Genomic DNA, 19,520 nt, shown 5'->3' with positions numbered 1-19,520 from the left:
CAGAAATGCGCCTGGAGTGTCCTCATAATTTCTATCACAATAATAAACAATCCCATGTTCCTCTCTGGGTTTTTCCAGTCCATATTTCAGGAGTCACGACACCAGCAGGGTCACGTGCACGCTGTTGACAAAGTTGGAAGCTGTCGATTGGTCAATCGACAACACGCGAGAGGTCCAGCATGATGAAAGCGGGCTGTGTGTTCCAAAAAAAGGGAAGAGAGGCTTGCTCATTGTATGTCGCTGATCCTACCGTAAAGCTTCCATTCAACAGACATCGTGAATCAACGGCGGAAAATGAAGGATCCCTTCTGGCTGATACAACCTGTAGCTTTCACTGCGCTGCCAGCAGTTGTACGCAGTGACGAGGGGAATGTGAAGGCAATGGAGAAACTGCAGCGAGTGCGTAATCCTTCATCAAACGCCTGCGAATTTTGAAAAATGCTTGCGGCTGTATACTTGTTGTAGAGTGCTACACATTTCCAAGCTCAGAGTGGTTTAGGGGCGCCCTAAGAGCTGTGAAACTGTAGTGACTGTGCTTTGAGAGTTACTGGAGCAGTGTTTACTCGGAGTGCTCTATGTATGCGTGCTGAATTCATTGTGTTCTGGGATTCGAAACCGGTGCCAATGCCTTTCCGAGGCGGTCGCTCTACCATGTAAGCTAACCAGAAGGCTAGCAGATTGCAGCACGAGGGAGAATTAATCAACACAAAGCACAGGGACACAGAATATGGCAAATCAATTCTGCGGAATTCCGCAAGGTGGAGGAAGCGACAAAGAAACACACACGGGTATCCTTTGTACAGTTGTGCTACATTCGGGTGGATGACAATTTTACCTTTCATGAATACTTCCTCCACCTTGCAGGATTCCGCAGAACTGATTTGCCATATTCCAGGATCGGCATTCTTGAAGTTTAAAGAGGGTCTCTGCAAGGTGAATGTGCCGGTCACCATGGAGCAGCTTTCATGTAAGAGTAGGCAAAAGTGTTCTTAAGTAATTGATCACTCAAAAGAAATGACGCTGCAACATCATACTTTCAATACAATTTCTTAAGAATCATTTTTCCCCCAGTTGGAAACTGAACGAGTGCAGCAAAAGCAACAGCAGCCATTCATGGAAGTTTGTACACAGATCCATGCAGATTATCACTTTTTCTTTTTTCATTGGTTTGAATTGGACAGAGAAAATGTCTGTTGTATAACAATCCGCTGCATGTGTCAAAGTGTCATAATGGCTGATGTACTGTATCTAGAATACTTGTATTAAAAAAAAAATTATGATACAGTATATCGCTTCTTCCATGAACTTTATATTTATGTGTGATGCTTCTTTGTTGAACATAGCATGTCTGAGAAAAAGCAGCAATTATTTACAAGCATACAGTGCATACAAGACATAACAGGACTGAAAAAAAAATATTGTGATGCAAACATTCTGGCAACTGTACCTTGAGATATGTACAAGCACCATTCCTTGCACATGGATTTGGGGCAACAACCAAGAAATTAACCAGTGTTAAAACTTTGCATGTGTACGAGATGGTAACACACAGTACAAAAGCTGCAATAATGTTGCCTCTTATGAAACAGCATATGCTTTACACATGATCTACTTCAACAAAGGTATGCCAGTCAAAATATGAGAGACAGGCAAGTCAGCTTAGAGTACAAGAGTCAATATATCTTACCATCATATGAAACATAACAGTTTGCTGGCGGCAGCTTGATTCGCATGAGACTACCGCCTATGAATGCGTCATCATAAACAACAAAGTTCCTCTGCACAACATTTAAAAAACACTAGGAGACGACACTTGATGCGAAATGATGGCCAGCGGAAGTCCCAGGAACGTATGAACTGAAGGCCAAGACACTACACCTTGGACGAACATTTTAAAGTCATAATGCAATGCACCTAACATGAAATACTGAAGCACTGCATAATTTTCTGAAGTACAGTTGTCACAAATGAGCAAAGCTTTCACATTTGCATGTTCCACCTTTGCAAGCTTTGCAGTGTGTCAATTTATGCAATCATCAGCATGGTTCATCAGATGGGCTTGCTAGCGGAACATGCTATGCAGAAGAAAACAACTTGCTGTTAAACCACCCATTTGAAAAGGATGCCCTCACACCTTTTGCAGGCATGACATGGGTAGGAAACATTTGCTAATGAACTGCTTTGCTTGCGAAAAATGGTACCACTGGGAGCTCTGTCTTGAAATGTGCTTCTGTGCCTAAACAGATATTCCATTGGCGATCCAAGGCAATATGCAAAGCATTAAAGAAGAAGAAAAAAATAAGAATAAATAAATAAATGACCTTTTGCCTGCTCGCGCTGCTGCTGCAACAAACGTTTAGCTGTGTTTTCAAGTTCTTGATTTTCCATGCTTAGACTTCCATAGCACTGTTGCCGAACCATAGAACATAATTACATGCTAATTTTCTCCACAAAGCTGGGCAGCTGTTAGACAATGTTCCAACAGTGCTAAAGATGAAAATGAAACAGACACAACAGAACGATCGCTGTTCCTTTCTTCTCTTGCGCTGTTCAAATGCTCTCGAAAGACTAACCGACTGACCGAGATCAAGGTAACATTAGACAAATACGCAAGCAAGTACTCTTGGCCTGCACTTCATCATGGGTACTGCTGACCAGAATACGTGTTCCGTTTTTCATAAACCTACATACAAATACCGATCTCGCTAGGACAATTTTCAAATAACTTCTCTTTTTGCAACAGCACAGGCAAACAACCTTTCTGAAATTACAGAATGCAAAATCCTTTGCTCTATCTTCATGGTGCCCTCTTATAGCATACCTGTTTTGTTTATCAAAAGAAAGCCTGCACAGGAAAATGGTCACAGCATCTACGAACTACAAGAGCAATCAAATTAGAAATAAGACTGAAATCATGAGTCCCTGTATGTAGCCAAGGGAGAACTCTGCACAGATTAAAAAAAAAAAATAATAATGAAAGAGCTTTCTTTCCAATCTGTAAAGCGCTTATGCTGAACACACGTTACAGAAGTGCTTGCACTGTGTGGACTCTGCACTAAGCGGCATTGAAGTGAGGCCAACAGTTGTGATGCAAAAAGAGAGTTAAAGAAGGAAGGAGGGAGATTATATATAAAAGAAAAAAGGGGAAACAAACTAAGAATGACAGAGTTTGTACGTCTATGCATCTGTCACTTCTGTCGCTTTGGCACCGTTAGGAGTGGCTTCAACGTCACTGGCAGTTGCAGAATCGTCAGCACGGCGCCGCTTTGATGGAGTCTCTTCTACGCTGTCATTTTCGGACTTCTCTGCCCCCTCAAGGGTTCCACCGTCTGGAGATACTGGCCGCTTCTGTCCCCTGCTGCCATTGGCGACATGGTCGCCACTGTCTTTGTCTTGATGGAACTGTACAATGATGCAAGTCATGTTGTCACACCCTGTGCCATCGCCTGTTGTGTCCGGGGCGAGGCAAGCATCAAATAGCTGAAAAGAACAAGAAGAGGTATGAAATGATATTACCAAGGGCATCACAATATATATATATATATAAAAAAGAACATTGCATCAACATCTGGAAAACACTTCTCTTTAACATGGCATGCAGAAAACAAACTGATGGAACATTGTTAATTAATGAATTAGTTCACTTACATGTTTGCACATCTATACCAACCGTAGGGGCATCATGCAGAAACTCAACGATACAATGGGAGAGGGGGGAGAGAGAGAAGTTGGAGTTGCCTACAATGCCACTGATTGATCAGCTTACCATTTCACAGATTTTGGACAGTGGACAAGTACCCTTGTCCAGTTCACGCTTCACAAAATCTACCACCTCTTGACTCGTCATGTTGTTCCTGCAGAAATAATTTTTCTGTTTTGAAACGAGGTATCAAGAAGACAGAAAGAAGAACCTGCGCCACCACAGAAAGATCCCTGGCACAGTTCTCACAACGTTACACCAGATCTAGGGACAGCAAACTTCTTCATGCATTACACACTGCATGTCCAATTATGCTCCGTCAACCACCTTTATAATAAAGCTAATCTCTGTTTCGTACTTGGCAGACACATATGCAGAAGATGTGCAAGCGCTAGTTTCACGGTCACAGAAGTCACTCTGTGCATTTCACAGCGCAGTGTTCTTTTTATCTGCGACACTTCCTACGGAATAATTATACTTCATATATTACAACTTCACCCTGCGAATGTAAGGTTAGATTGAATTACACACACACACACACACACACACACACACACACACACACACACACACACATACACACACACTAATGTGTGTATGTGTGTGCACCTTTGTGCTTCCAGCATGTGATATACTCTGTTTACCTCGCGAGTACAAGCAGTACGCTGTGGTAGCTGGTGGCAGAAACATGTCACCCCGCTTGTTTGGTGGTAACAAAGTCAGGCTTCCGTTTCGCTCTAACAGGACTGACCAAATCGGTCGAATGAAAAAAGAGGCTGAAGAGCACCAAAACATAACGCTGGTTCATTTGGCAGTGTTTGCCAAATTCTTACAAACTTCTCATGACCCAGCACTTTATCACTAAAGGCCGTGTAAGGTTTGGTATTGTTGGTTTGCAAGGTCGTTCAACTCATGGAACTTCCTGCGACTGCTAATCTGGATGCCGCATATTAAAGTTAAAGCTTACCAGCTAAAGTGGCACCGCGGTTATGGTGTTCTCCCATGGAGCACAAGGCTGTGGGTTCGACTCCCACCCACGACATCCTCATTCCAATCAAGGGCAGAATGCAAACACATTCGTGCACTTCGATTTAGGTGGATGTTAAAGAACCCCAGTTGCTTGAAATTAATCTGGAGACCTCCACTACAGTGTCTCTCATAGTGCTGGTATTGCTTTGGGACCTTAAACATTACTAATTAATGTATCGGACTGAAACTCAAACATTTTCTTGTTGTACTGCGAGAACATGATGCAAAGAGCTTTGGTAGTACGCACCTTCACGTTGAATAACGTAGGTACAGCGCAACAAATTTATGGGAAGGACAGCTATCTTTCCAGTCTCTTTGTTTTTCCTTCCCATAAATTTGCACCTACGTTATTCAGTATGAACCAACTCGCCAAAATCAAGCTGTTACCTTCACATTGCGTCTTTAAAAAATTTTGTTGGAACTCCCCTGTGTGCTTATCCACTGCGACAGCGAGAACTAGGGTCAGTTTTACCCAGTGTGTCGGAAATAAACAAAAATGAAAAACAACATTAAAAAGGGAAGAGGGGAAAAATATTTTGACCATAACGAAAACCTAACTGAAACATTATTTATCCGTTTTCAGTTCAACGGGAAAGTCGGCGATCCGAAACAACTGACGCCATGCAATGTCAGCATTAGGGCACATATCTCAGGCAGGGATAGCGTAAGCGATAGTTGATCGAGTGCTCTACTAACCTAAGCCTGTCGTTCGGTGCACTAGCAGATTGGCATTGTAGCAAAGCCCAGAGCTTTCACGCTGAAGAGCTTATCGTTTCATTTTCTATTGGTACAATGCTTTGTTACCGAAGTTTTATCATTCGATTATATTCGTTTTATCAGAACGGCAGCCTGCATTTCGGCAACTACACTCAATGACATGCTGTTTCCAAGGTCACACTCAGTGCCTTGACTCGAGACCCTGAGCAGGATCTCAGAATTCATAATTCACTGATTGAGAAAAATAAATACTATGTTTCTATTGTTGCTTTGCTTAAAAAATTATTGCATGCGAACAAAATCCGTTATGAACCGTTACGAATCATTTTTGTGTCGTTATGAAGCAGAACCAGAACAGAACTTTTTTTCAGTGGAACGAAACTAAAACCATGAATAAAGGGAAAATCAGACATCCACCCTTTCGTAGCAATTGCTACAAAGGAAACCCATACGGGTTCCTCAAAGGAAAGCCAAATTCTAAAACTAAAACCAGAACAAAAAACATTTCGTTCTGGCACCTCAGTTTTACCACACAAATGTTTGTCTTCAGTTCGAGAGACTGTTTCACTGAATTCGCAGCTCGATAACAGGAAGAGCTAACACTTTATCACAAGTTCTTCTCTTTCACAGATTCTTTGCTGGTAGGCTCAACTGCAGTGCAGAACAGATTTTACGAGCCTACACAGAAGCACACTTTGAGGAACTCTCACCAGATGCCGTCGCAGGCCAAGACCATAAAATCGTCTGTGGCAGGATTGATGTCGAGGGTCTTGACATCAGGAAGTGCGGTGATCATCTGATCCCGCAGCTCGAGATCTTTGTTCCGCTTGTATGCATGATCACCTGGTCAGAAAAAGAAGGGACCTTTACAATTAATTAAAAAAAGAAAGCTTAGCTCATTAAACTGAAGCATGAGAAACTTCTACAGTGGCACAATGCCAAAGTCCCAATAATTTGGACCCCAGGCCACATGGCTGGCACAAAGCAACATGCCGACACATGAGGTGGCAAGGAAGAAGATGGCTGTGGACATACTAGTCGCCCCGTTACCGCTCGTCTGATCAGTCAACAAGCTCATCGACACAGCAGTGGAGTTACATCTGTGCAAAGCCTTCTTGAACGCGCAGGCAATTGGGTTAATACTATGCTTGGCACATCCGCCTTCCACCAGGTCTTTCAAAGGTCTGCCAAGAGCTGATGTATAAGGCAAGATCCAGCATTGACCTCACAGCCAATGCTACAGCCCAATGGAGTTGGATAAACTAAGTTGGAACTCAGTGCCTTGGGTGCATGTGCTTGCTGTTCATATTTCTTGTCTTTTAAACTGTTACCTTCAAACAAGTTGCCTTACAAACGAGCTTGGATTCAGACCTTAGTCCAGAGATCGTCCTGCATTTTTTTTCTCTCTTTGTCTAGTGTGTTTACTCCTGGTTAGCAACAGCGCATGGTTCAAATTACCGATCAGTATAGATTTGCTCTTTAACTCACACTGTTACAGCCTCAGCCAAGGCTAAGACAATGTTGCTAGTGGCAGAATGTCTTTTGCTTTTTTAGGAATGATATCTTCATGAAAAAGGTAACTTTTTTGACTTAGCAGCATGTGGTGGCAGGAATTTTTAGGATAATAAAATGATACTAATAATAAAGTAAGAAAAAAAAACGAATGAAAGAGAGTGCCCGCCAATATCTGAAGCCTTCTATAGTCGGATACAACTTTAGATAAAAGGGGGCGTTTACTCCTCCGAGGCGAAGGCACACGAGCACCCACCAATGGGTGCGCACTCTGCACTGTCATCAGCCGGACGGCCGGTGAGCCCGCCGACGGAGAAGATGGCCGCCCGCGCTTCGAACTGGGCGAGGTCGCGTCTGCTGTGTGCTTCAGGCCGTCGTCAGAGTGAATTCCAGAACTGTTTGTCATGGTCTATCATGCCGGAAATATTACTACGAGCTTACGATGCGGCATTTGTGCCGCGTGCGTTTATTCTGAGCTGTGATCCGGCGAAGGAACATTGCAGTGAGCATCGCTGGCGCTGCGCTACGCTTTGCCTGAAAACAGGATTCCGCGGCGACCGCTACGAACACACATCCTGCGTGTTTGTTCTATGTTTTATTTCGCTCCCGAGTGACGTTACGACGAGAAAAGCTTTCCAAAGCATGATTTTTCGAGCGGGAGTATTTTAGTCGTGGAGGCAATCGGCTGTCGCGCTTCGGTCATCTGGGCGGGGCCTCCCCTTTTTTCTAAAGTTGTATCCGACTATAGGAACAAATACGGTCCACATACAGTCCACATTTTGATGCTGAAGCAATGCAAGAACACTGTTTTCACATCCCACATTCCATTTCTGAGCACTTGTTCTCTCCCTTGCACAATGGGCGCTTAGTTTGCTTTTCTGAACAGCGCAGCCAAATTCATTCAGTCAGAAGCGCATCCAAAGTGCACCATGAGGATCTCCACTTACCGTATTTACACAATTGTAAGTCGACCCCCCCATATCGCGTGACCGAAAAAAAAAAAAAAAAAAAAAGAAATTAGAGAGCATACCCGAGGGCGCATTCGATAACGAAAATTTATTAGTAGCTGACATGGTCACTGGGCTACTTGTCTTCACTAGTGCTGCCATCGTCATCGTTGCTGCGGTCCCACAGCGCGTCGTGGTCCAGCGAAATTTCAAATTTGGCAAACGACCGCACCAGGACACCTTGCAGAACAACAGCCCACGCCAAATGCACCCAACCACTCGCAGCCATCAGGGAGGCTCTTTTGACAGGTCCGGTTGGCGTAATTTCGCAGTCTTGTGCCGCCAGCCACTCGTTGTACTCACGGCGGAGCAGAACCTTAAAATTAAGGCGAAGGTCCGGGCTTGTTTCATGACCACGTCGCATTTCACTGGCAGGGACCGATCACGCATTTCAGCGACGTACGCCGCAAGCTTAGCCTACAGCTCCGGAAAGCGTCCTGACTTTGGCACGTGGGAAATTTCTCACTTGTCACAGGTGAAAATTTCGTATCGCTGCAGTCGCCACTCTCGCACCACCCGTTTAGAAACATCGAAATTGCAGCCCGCTGTGCAGTGATTTGTTTCTTCGGCGTAAAGGATGGCAGCCCTCTGTGAACGAGTGCCGAACGATTAGTGGGCCTGGAGCACTCATGACGACTGGGGAAGCATAGAAGTAGCACAAAGCCGGCAGTCAAGTGGAACGCGTCAAACCAATACCATGCCCCATGCCAATACCAATGCCTTCAAACAGAGAAAAAGGAACCAGCGAGCGGTGTCTGCTCTTCCATGAACTACCGATACTCCCCGCAAGCGCCGCCGTTCTGAGGGTGCCGCCGCAAATGGGAACAGCGGCGCTTCCATCAACTATCGACACCCCCCCATAAGTGTTGCATGCACTGTAAAGCTCTCAAAAATGTTGCAAAACCCTTCCGAAAAGCGAACAAACACGCGGGATAGCGAAAACATACGGGTAGGGCCATAGAGCAAACATAAAATTCTAACTACGTTGTAGCTCCCGTTGGTATCGCTTTTTTTTTTTGCGGGGCCATGTTTCGGTTTCGATTGTAAGTCGACCCCCCCAACTTCAGACTTTCAAATTTAAAAAAAGGGGTCGACTTACAATCGTGTAAATACGGTATCTGAAAAACACAATTGCTTCTCAAACACCATGTTGAGAATAAAAAAAGAACAATCAGTAAGTGCAGGCATGCACACATGCAAGACAATGTACAATTTGTAGGGTTTCAGTTCATTGAGTTGTAGTTCTCTTTTTCTCAGAGATTTGCATGACATATACGAAGGTGTCGAATGTTGAATAACAGTCGCTTGTACTTTGCGACTGATTGATGCAGTTAGCAAATAATTTGTGGCACACTGACCTATGGCTCGAGAGAGGTTGAGGCCACCATTGACCCGCCCTTCCTTTGTGACGCGACCGCCGGCGTTGCGGATGCGGTTGTACTCCGCAGCATCCTCTGGCTTGTGGTCAAGCGACATGTCGAGAGCCTGGCCAGAACGGCAGACGACGCAGCGCGAGTCGCCTGCGTTTGCCACCACGAGGTGATGCCCTCGAACGAGACCAACAACGGCTGTGCAGCCGCTGTCATAACCAGCCTGCAAAGAGAAAAGACGTGTGTGTGAGCTAAGCAACATCCATGTACAGAGCTGGTCTCACTCCTACACACGACAGGAAATTTAAACATGTTGTGAACAGAAGGCAATGACCCCCCTGCTACTCCTCAGTGTAGCTCTTGTAGCTAGTCTTATTACCATACTAACACTTCACAAGCAGTGTAGTCATAAAAATCTCATTCCACATGTTTCACAGTGCAGTTCCTTTTGATATGCAACGCTTTCTACAGAATAACTGCTTCATATACAGTCTACGCTTGTTAAAACGGACCCGGTATAACAGACTTTCAGATATAATAGACCATACTTCAGCCCCAGTTTGTTCTACCTATGTTTACTTTTAGTTCACTTTTTATGGACCACACTACAACGGACTATCAGCTACAGCGGACAAAATTAGAGGCAATTTTTTTTTTTAATTGGGCTTACGAAATGCACTTTTGCCAAGATGAAAAAAGCTGACAACTGACTTGCGAGGGTCAGCTGACAATCGCGGCTCAATATCGGGGCGCGAGGGAGGAAGGCTGGGTGGAAACGCGCAGTGTTCTTTCGTGCATGCGGCACAAGAGGAGTGTGATGGCGAGAGAGAAGGGGTTCTACTCTGGCGGTTGCTGCTTACGACGTGGCTACCGTATCTTGAAAGCAATCTGTAATGTGGACAAAGTGCGCCCAGTGGCGGTAGCTTCGTACATGTATGTGTTGTGCTTTCAATGTTTAGTTCGTGTTGAAGCAAGAGACAGCAAGAAGGTCAATTTGCTCGCTGCTGCTGCCACGCTTATCTCGCTTAATTTGCTACCGCAATTGATGCTTCGCCTTTCTGGAGAAACTGCGACATTTTTTTTGTTTTTTACTTTGAACGTTTGTCACTCACTCTTTGCAATAAAGTTGTTTGACATCGCGACAAAAGTTTTGGATGCGAGGCGTTTCGGATATCACAGACTTCGGATAAAACGGATGTTTTTTTGTTAGATTATAAGGGTCCGTTGTAACAAAGCCGACTGTATAATACAACTGCAACTAGTGGATGGAAGTTTACGTCAAATTACATATACTGTGCATTTTTGTGCTTACAGTATGTGACCCACTACATTTTGATAGAGGGCGCAAATAGTGTGCTATGGCCTCTAGTCACAGAAACATGTCACTCTGTTCTTCTATGGTAAATAAGTTCAGTATCTCCAATGCATTTCATGCAATATATATGACATATTTTTACATCGAATTATATGACACACGCCTTATGTTGTTCTTTCATATGTGATGCACTGTCTTTTCGTCCCAAATGTGAGCTACGAGAGAAGCAGCATGGCAGTCGCCTGTTTCCGGAGCGGGCAACATGTGGCAGCCCTCCCTGAAATCCTGCTTTCTACAGCTGATGGCAGGTGGCAACACAAGTTTATGCTTGCGCCGTCGTGGTAGCGGCACGCATTCCCATAAAAGCAGACAAATTTGCATCTTTTTCTTAAAGACCAGGCAATGAACTATGCCAAGTGTTATACTAAACGAATTCGATGCCAAAATGCGATCGTCCTGCAAAAGTTGAGCAAGAACAGCGCAGCGGTGAGCGGAAAATCTTTTGTTCAAACACGCGCAGCAAAATATTCAGGACTCTGTACATTGATTCTATGGTGTACGTGGCGATGCCGCGAAGGTGTCCAAAAAATCGGTGATTGGCTATATGAGCCTCAGCATTCCCAAGAAACTTTTCTCCACTTCATCCTCTTTCTAACTGTGACATCTAGCGGGTAGCGTCCGATATTTTACCTAAATATCCTATTTAATGTTTTCTCATGCCGCTTCTGGCGATTCCTGAGCTTCAAACATTGTAATTAAAGCACTGAGCACCTACTCAAAGGCAATAACGTACAGCAGCATTTCCTGTGCAACTACTCATTGCAGGAATCGCTGAGAAACTTTGTCGTCGCACTTCAGTCGAGAAAGGTTAGCGAATAAATGAGTGAGGGCAAACACAATTCTCTGCTTTTCCTCGAGTGTGTTCTTGGGAGCACTTTAGATCGTGGATATGCCGGTGCATTTCAAAAAGAATTAGCAGCGTAAAGGGGATCTGAAGTGGGACTCACTGTTTCAGTATCACCAGTTGGCAATGTGTTGAGTTGGCTAAGTCTCCGCTTCAGTCGCTCGTTCCAGCCGCCACAACCCCTGCACAGATGAAAAATGAGGTGTCTTGTTGGGGTGCTCAAAGGGCCAGTACACATAGAGAGACAGGTTTAATGAAATAAAACAGGCAGGAAGACATCGCAAGAACCCAGTAAGCAAGCACTCGCGCAATGCACCTCTTGTTCAGCTACTAAAGCTGTTATTCATGTATGCCTAGCCCAGGCTATGGCTGGAACAGGCTAGTTCACAGAAATCACGTGTAAACAATGTCTATGGCTCTCAGTAACAACTTTCACTTCTTCACAGAACAATATCTAGACAATAAAAATCCATGAACGCACTTTTCCCAGTGTGAAACAGTTATCCACGCTTTTGGCATTTGACTCGGCAATGTTGTGACGGAACTAGGCAAGACAGTACGATACTGGCGCTCTTTCATAAGTATTTATGAAGCCCCCAGAGTACCACTGCAGTCAGACTTAATTATAAGAAACCCAGGTACAGCAGTTATGCTTCTTATACCCCTGTCACACACACACTCAAAAGTCTTCCGAGCAAAAGGATTTCTCCTGAAAAAGAGTTTCGCCTGCAGACACATGACAGGGAGCAATCTCTTTTTTGGAAGCTGTTTTTCCTGGAAGTGGAGGAGTTTGTTGATCTTTTTCATGGCCAAAAAGGAGTAGCTTCAAAACCAGTGGGTGCCAGCAATTATTAGATATTAAAGAAAACACACAAATGCATAGTTTTCTGTCGCCTAGGCTCATCATAAAGAATAATGTTATTTTTCTCAGGTCTAGTAAACCCAGTGATACTCATTTTCTTTTGTTAAAGCCGAATTGGGTGTCCAGTAAATCGGTCAGCATTCCCAGAAAAACATGTGAACTTTGCTAGTTCTGCAAATGCTGCTTAAACTACTATCATAAATCTTTACATTAACGTTTGTTAATCTGGCATTGTTAAATTTATTTGACAAATGTGTAATACAATAAGCTTTCACTTTAAATTTCGAGATACATCAGTTTATTTTGGCCAATTTTGTTTCGAACTCTAGCGCCGCGCATTCTGTAGCGTGTCCCGAAGGAAACAATAAAAAGAGATCGTCAATGCTGTCGGCTGTACAACACCTCTTCATTAAAGCCTTTCAACTTGGTAAAAGACCGCTCACATAAAAGAGTTTTTGCGTGCTCGTGTGACAGAGATATTATCAAACATGCAAAACTTATTTAGCAATATTCATGTATATAATGAATCACAAGAGCCTACAAGCAGCGTCACAAAACAACCTGCAGCACCTTTCTTTTACTGCACATGCTTTCCTCTTGTTCAATGATGCAGCTAAACATGCTTTGGAGCACTGTAAGTAATGCTGTTAGGTGGTCCAGTTTATTGCGCTCTATGTGGAGCATCATTTCGAAGAGGTAATAAAATTCAAAAATGCTTGAAAGCGTGTTTAGAAGTACTAGATAAGGTGAATGACAACGCATAACCTAGGAAATAGCTAGACTCTACCGCGTAACTGCGTTACTCACCCATCACACTGGCAGAATCAAGTTGCCATGGGGTATTTCAGCTAGATTAGCACGGTTCTGTTCTATCATTTCAATAATGAACTGACCACCAAAATTTGTTATAGCCAGGCTTGGATATATTTAATTGACAAACTATTTTTAGAGCATGAGTCAATTAGTGATAACCATGTGTGACTGTATACGAGAAATGTATTCATACGCTGATGGCAGGAGATCAGAGTCAAAAAGCCTGCGGCCCTGCTCAAAGTGTTGATATAGTCACATGATGCCTTCTGTGAAAGCTTCCAGAGAGGTTGGTCTGGATGCAAGTGCTGTATTTCATTTTGCTTGGCTCAGTCCCGAAATCAAGATATTAATTTTCCATTTAAACTATGCTATATTCATCTGAATAAGCAGACCGTGCGCCGGCCGGATGCTTGTCGCATCGGAGACCCTACCACGGCTGCATGGAGTTTTGCGAGGTGTTTCACTCTGTTGCATCTAGTTTTGATACTCGGTGGCAGAAACAGTGATTTTATCCCCCACCGACCTGTAGTCAATAAAACGGAGAAAGAGCGACAGAAATGATGCAAACGACACAACAACGATGGTGCGTCGAGCAGATGACAGCTACTCAGCCTGTGAGCTCGCCTCAGCCAATGGGCGCTGCTGAAACAGCTGGAGTTTCAGGATAAGGCGACGGCAGTGCCGCCACAATTAAAGCGTTTTTTTTTGCACCACCCTTGCCGCTTGCCAAGGCGTCCGCTGGACCCATGCCTCCATTCAGATGCACTCTACTACAGACAAGTTGACTGAAGTAAAAACTTGTTTTTTGTTGGAATCAACATTACAGTTACAGTGCTGCAATGCCTTAAGGTCTCTCGCGCTTCGACTTCGCTTATTCGTGACCTTATGGGACGTAGCACATTCGACATGAGGCCCACTTCGAAAGACAAGCAGTTTTGACGGCCGAGAAGTAGGGAAACTCTATCGTGGCTCAGAAGCTCAACGTTAACGATTCACGGAAGGCAGGACCAGTGGGAGGCGCTCTTTAAGTGCAATGCCAGTCGGAAGGGCTCTATGGGCCTCGTAGTGAACTGGTACCATTCCCAAATGAAATGGTTCTGCAGCCTCTTAAGAAGTGCTTAAACTCAAACAAGCTCGAAGGTGGCGTGACCTCGTGCGATCACTTACAGAGATAGTTTCACTTCCGTGAGACTCGGCTCAACCTGGTACCGATCTCCTCGAAGTATATGGCCGATAGTGCTCTTGGCACTGATAACGAGTTTCGCACAGCGCCAAAAGCACTTGCCGGGGACGCTTTCAGGGCCAAGTCACACGAAATTTCATGAAAGTGAAACTATCTCCGAAAGGGATCGCCCAACAATACCACCCAAGGAACGCTATCTCCACCTCGCACGACGACGATAAGCGAACTTGTTTCCGAATTGTCAGTTCGTTCCAGCTTACGCGAGCATGTTGTGCAGTGTCAATAACATCTGGCGGTTTGTTCGTGCACGCAACAATGTCGGCGACTTGCTGCCAGGTGTTGCGACTCTTTGAGAGTAGGCTGATGCGTCGCAGCTAAGCAAACGTCCAGAAAAAGATCACTAATTTTTTTATGGGTGAGAATAAAGATTTGGCCAAACCTCCTCCAATGCTTAGTTGTCATTTTTTTTGTTTATAATTTACACCATCTTCCTTGGAGTAGTGCAGGTTCGTGTCGTGGTCTTATTCAAGCGAAGTGTACCCTCTTTTTGGGCAATACTGAGCGTCACTGCTTACATTCTTTACTTTTTGATTATACAACGTCCGGATTAAATGACAGTTTTGCGTGGTCCCCTCAAAGTCGTATAATCAGAATTCCACTGTATTTGTTCATCATGCAAAACGAGACTAATTTTGGAAGCAGTTGTCCAAGCACTGGTCATCAATGAAGGTGCCAAACTATGATGCCGCAATGGCAGCTTCTCCATGCTGCATGCTTTCAGCTTGAACCACCCGACAGTGCTCGGCGAATGGAAGTGTGAGCAGTGAATGGAAAACAAACGTGCAACTCTGCTCTCTCTCTGAGAGCATATGCAGTTGTACCTCAATATAATGAAGTCGCGTCGAGATGAAAATACTTTCGTTATACCTGATGTTTGTTCTAAGCATACATGCTGATACTGGCAAAAAAGGAAATGAGGAATGATTAATTTTATGTCTGCTTCGTTATATCCAATAATTCATTATATTGAGGTTCGACTGCACAGTAACTCTAGGAGCATCCGGTGCCAAAAGGGCTCCTGGAGAACATCCACCTGCAAAAGGTTGAGCACGAGCGACTCACGCTTCATCTTCCCCGTCTGCTTCCTCCTCTCCTTCCTCTTCATCCTCCTCCTCCTCCTCAACTTCCTCCTCTTCCTCAGACTCTTCCTCGTCCTCCCCACTCTCTGAGGAATCGGACGACGCGTCCTGGTCAGCGACCAGCGCCATGTAGGGCTTCCAGTTCCGACGCGATGACCTCCTCCCGGACTCTGGCTGCTCGTCGCCTGCAGCTGCAGACCCCGATGGCGATGCCGAGCTCCCTGCCTCAGTGTCGCACGATCCTCCAGCTTTCACTGCATGACAGCAACACAAAGAAGTAAACAAAAGTGAGACTAGACCACTTTTTTTGAGACTCAACTTTAATGCACTTGCATTTTTCTTATGTTTTAGAAATTAGTAGCCAGATAAAAATTTTGTTATATCTTCAGTCTACTATAGATGTAAGATTTTTTTTAGTGACCCTCTCTGCATCTTGGATGATTCTTGAATCAGAAGTATTGATGCTCACATATAGAAACAACCATTCTCAGGCTGCACACTTGAGAAACTGTGTCAGTTGCTTTTTTTCATCTGCCATCTTTTCAAGCTACTAATCCAACTCCACAGGTACACTAACTCACCCAGCAGACAGTATTAATCCAGCAATGCTTAACCGTCGTTGCACAGGAAGGCAGTCAAGGACTCACCTTCATCGTCAGCTTTCTTCACTGACTGCTCTTCCTGCAAGCTCTCCCCGTTGACGAGCTTCTCCCCTGTTTGAGATTCTGGTTTGTCAACAGCACTGCTTCCATCGCCCACATCTCCTTCGCCTTTCTTTCCACTCTCTTTCTCTTCGCACACAACTTCCTTCACTCTGCCGCTGTAGCGTGCTAGGAGGTCTTCGATGGGCATTGTGGCTTCAGCGTGCAGCATGTCTGCCTCACCCTCTTCCGGAGTCGCTTCCCCCGAGTCATCGGAACTCGTCCCGGCTAGTGCCTTCAGCTCGCTGAGGCCGGTGGCAGTCACCAGGCTGGCATCGAACTGAAGAAAGCCCTCCCGTAACGCTTCCTCAAGGTTCCCTTCCTTATAGCATGACAGTGTCTTGACGAAGTCGGGCAATTTCATGGCGCAATACTTGGCCACCTCGGCACCTGCGATGAGCAAGGAAACGCACCAAGGCAACAGGCGCTGAGCACTCCTTTAATTTCAGTGCCTGCTTCCAGCCGAAAATCAATTGTAGCTGTAGCCGGTTTGAACCTATTAAGTTAGTTCTTTTGTAGCTCATGTGAGTGCATATCTGCCTCGATTACTCAGTGGCTCAGGTGTTCTGCTGTTGAACCTGAGGTTACGAGTTCGATTCCCTGCCTCTGTGGTTGCCTTTCACTAGTGGCAGCATGCAGAAACACCTGTGTGCCAGGTGGGTTTTGGGCAAACATCAAGCATTCACCAGATCAAATCAGATATGCAAAGTTAATCTAGAGTTTGCCAATACGTCTCTCATGGCCTCTGCGTTCCCTTGGGACATTAAAGCCCATCGATCTCAATCTACTGCAAGAACACAAGCTTTTGCAAGGTCACTACCAGTGCACACACCACAACAGCCAGGCATGTAAGAGTTGCCTCGACAAGTAACCATGCAGCCACAACACTTGTTTGCCACACCGATGCTACGGTTGCCCTTACACGGCCATTTTATTAATTGTAATCAACCATTGTAATACTACAAGACAACATAACACAAGCACAGTGCGAAAAACGGGGACAACATAGAACGACACACACGCCGCTGGCTTCCAAAGGAGACTTGTCCCTGTCTTTTATGCTGTGCTTGTGTTGTGACGAATTACCAACACACCCAAGCCTCTACCTTTGCCAGCTACAAGACAACAAAAGCCAATTTCATTTTCTACATAGTCTACCTACTGCATGATATCTGCAGACGGGTTAACAAGAATATAAACAAAAGTCAACTGACTGGCACATAAAGGAGCGATGGCGCATAGTACCAGTACAGCAGCAGGTTTTTGTATTCATTATTCTTGGTTCGAATACTTGCCCTAGTTAAAATTTTCCTTGCTTAGAGGGATGCCTGAATGCCGAGGGGAAAAGCTATTTGCTTGTTTGAAAACATCTTTGTCGTGTATTTTTAAGATACCAAAGCTACCAAAGGATGATGGGGTAAGATCACTGTGCACAAATTTACAGAAAGGTATCTCAGGTTCGTTCTAATGAGAAATCCAGAGCTATTGCAATACAAGTTTCAACAGTAATCTGAACTTTATTAATATAAAATGTGGCCTGTTGGCCGCCGGTACGTATGTCAACATGATGTGATGAATAAAAAGGTGGTCAGTCAAGGTCAGCCTGCTATGTTGTACACAACTAACAATCGTCAGTGAACAGATAATAGTCTAGCATCACAATTCACAGTACCATGAAGCTTATTGCATCATGTGCCATGCCAAGCTTAGCCTAGTTCGGCTGAGGTTTATGCCACAAGACTGCACCTTAGTCATCAGAGATGCAAACTAGGAGGCTCTGCTTTAGTAGTTAAGTATGTGAACCGAACACTGACTGGTACAACAAACACGGATATAGCGAAATATCGGGTATAGCAAAGTAAATGTTTCTCTCCGATACCACTGTGTAACAAACACGTTTATAATAAATATCGGATATAACGAAGTTATTTTCGTGTTGGATGCTGCTTCGTTATAACAAGGCGTTTTATACAACGAACTTTTACGAGAATGCAGCTTCAGCAGTCGGGTGCGCAAACCATAAGCTCGCGCTCAGCAGCACCCAAATGATTTGTTCATTCGCCTCGGGATCGTTTACATGTTTAATTCTTGCGCCGCTAAAAGTTTCTCACGTGGTTACACTTCGACAAACCAACGAATAACTGCCTACAGCTCCAACTCCCTCCAAACGTGGGAGCGAACACGGCATTGTTAATCAATATGTCTCTATACTGATTCCGGTCAAGGAAAGCATCTCTGAGCAACATGCTTCACAAAACAGAAACACTCACGCACCATGGGGGCACGTTATTATATAATATTTTGCGCATACACAATTAAGCAAGTGGCAAGCAATGATCGAATGGCTAAGGTGTTCGGCATGCAACTGTTATCTACAGGTTTTGCGTCGAATGATCGGAGGCATACTCACCACCGTGACCGTCGTAGACGGCGAAAAACGACGTCTCGCGATCGTAATTCAAGATCGTGTTGTGGGCATCCTGAAAGCAAGAACGAACGAAAGTCGTCAGGTTTGTTTACATCAACAACGTGGGCGGAGCCTAAGCGTTCAAACAACCGCCTCAACGCGAACGCAGTGTTTAGATCACGGTAAGGGGAGCCATGCGCAGAGAATCGAAATCTACATAACAAAAAAAAAAGTCAAATAAAATATGCATGGAAAGGTCGCGCCTTCCTAGCTCGCAATTGTATTTCACGCTATTTCACGGATCAGAAAGGACCGGCTAGCCCGCCAACACCGCTGACCAAAACACGGTTGGGCGCTCGTATCCCATCAACGGGACTGCGGCTTCCCAGTTCTCGGACGCCTACAGCGTCGTTGACTTACGGCGACAATTGTGCGATCTGGCACGTCATGAACACAATTCGAGAGAGGTCTTACCTCTTGGCTCATTCGCCAGCCTTGCATCGACGACGCGCCGTACGATATACGGTTCCCCGTCTCGTTGGAGGAGAACTTCTCCGTTACTGGCTCCGACAGGTAGGCACCCATAGCGAGTCGGGAATCGACGAACGCCGGGGTTGATTTTGCTATTCCTCAAATGTTTTACTGTTTACGGGGATTTATTGTAACTGGGCGCACGCAGCCATTACACGTGCCCGCTTATGCCCGCTTTGTGGAGTTGAAAGCAGCGATTGCAGCGCTCCTGAGATCGACTATCGACGAAACGCAGCAATAGAAAATGCCGGAGATGACGTGAATGCTAATAACAAAAGGACGTTTACGTAAATAAAAGTCAATGCCATACTTCTTCAAACAATGTAACGT

The 19,520-nt window shown here is 44.8% G+C and overlaps 1 protein-coding gene across 1 annotated transcript; it reads right to left on the bottom strand.

Annotated features, from left to right (window-relative positions):
* Positions 1 to 1,031: 1,031 nt before the first annotated feature.
* Positions 1,032 to 19,400, bottom strand: LOC126527209 (protein phosphatase 1G). The gene is made up of 9 exons (XM_050174956.2): positions 19,134 to 19,400; positions 18,663 to 18,732; positions 16,199 to 16,642; positions 15,535 to 15,805; positions 11,658 to 11,736; positions 9,324 to 9,558; positions 6,157 to 6,289; positions 3,767 to 3,854; positions 1,032 to 3,480 (listed from the first exon to the last, which is right to left on the bottom strand). Exons 1-9 carry the CDS (start codon positions 19,242 to 19,244, stop codon positions 3,178 to 3,180), a joined length of 1,734 nt encoding a protein of 577 aa, XP_050030913.1. The 5' UTR covers positions 19,245 to 19,400; the 3' UTR covers positions 1,032 to 3,177.
* Between the last annotated feature and the right edge of the window lie 120 nt (positions 19,401 to 19,520).

The sequence above is a fragment of the Dermacentor andersoni genome, chromosome 9, assembly GCF_023375885.2.
Source record: "Dermacentor andersoni chromosome 9, qqDerAnde1_hic_scaffold, whole genome shotgun sequence".
Lineage (NCBI taxonomy): Eukaryota > Metazoa > Arthropoda > Arachnida > Ixodida > Ixodidae > Dermacentor > Dermacentor andersoni.
The sequence above is the reverse complement of the archived record's forward strand: the minus strand, read 5'-3'. Positions and strand labels throughout refer to the sequence as shown.

What these genes read in the sequence shown, in the direction of transcription:
- LOC126527209 (XM_050174956.2), bottom strand. Translation starts at nt 19,244, where the DNA reads ATGGGTGCCTACCTGTCGGAGCCAGTAACGGAGAAGTTCTCCTCCAAC. An exon ending in CGTCTACGACGGTCACGGTG is followed by an intron (nt 16,643 to 18,662) that starts GTGAGTATGCCT and finishes TGCTCATCGCAG; the next exon opens with GTGCCGAGGTGGCCAAGTAT. An exon ending in GAAGAAAGCTGACGATGAAG is followed by an intron (nt 15,806 to 16,198) that starts GTGAGTCCTTGA and finishes GCTGTCATGCAG; the next exon opens with TGAAAGCTGGAGGATCGTGC.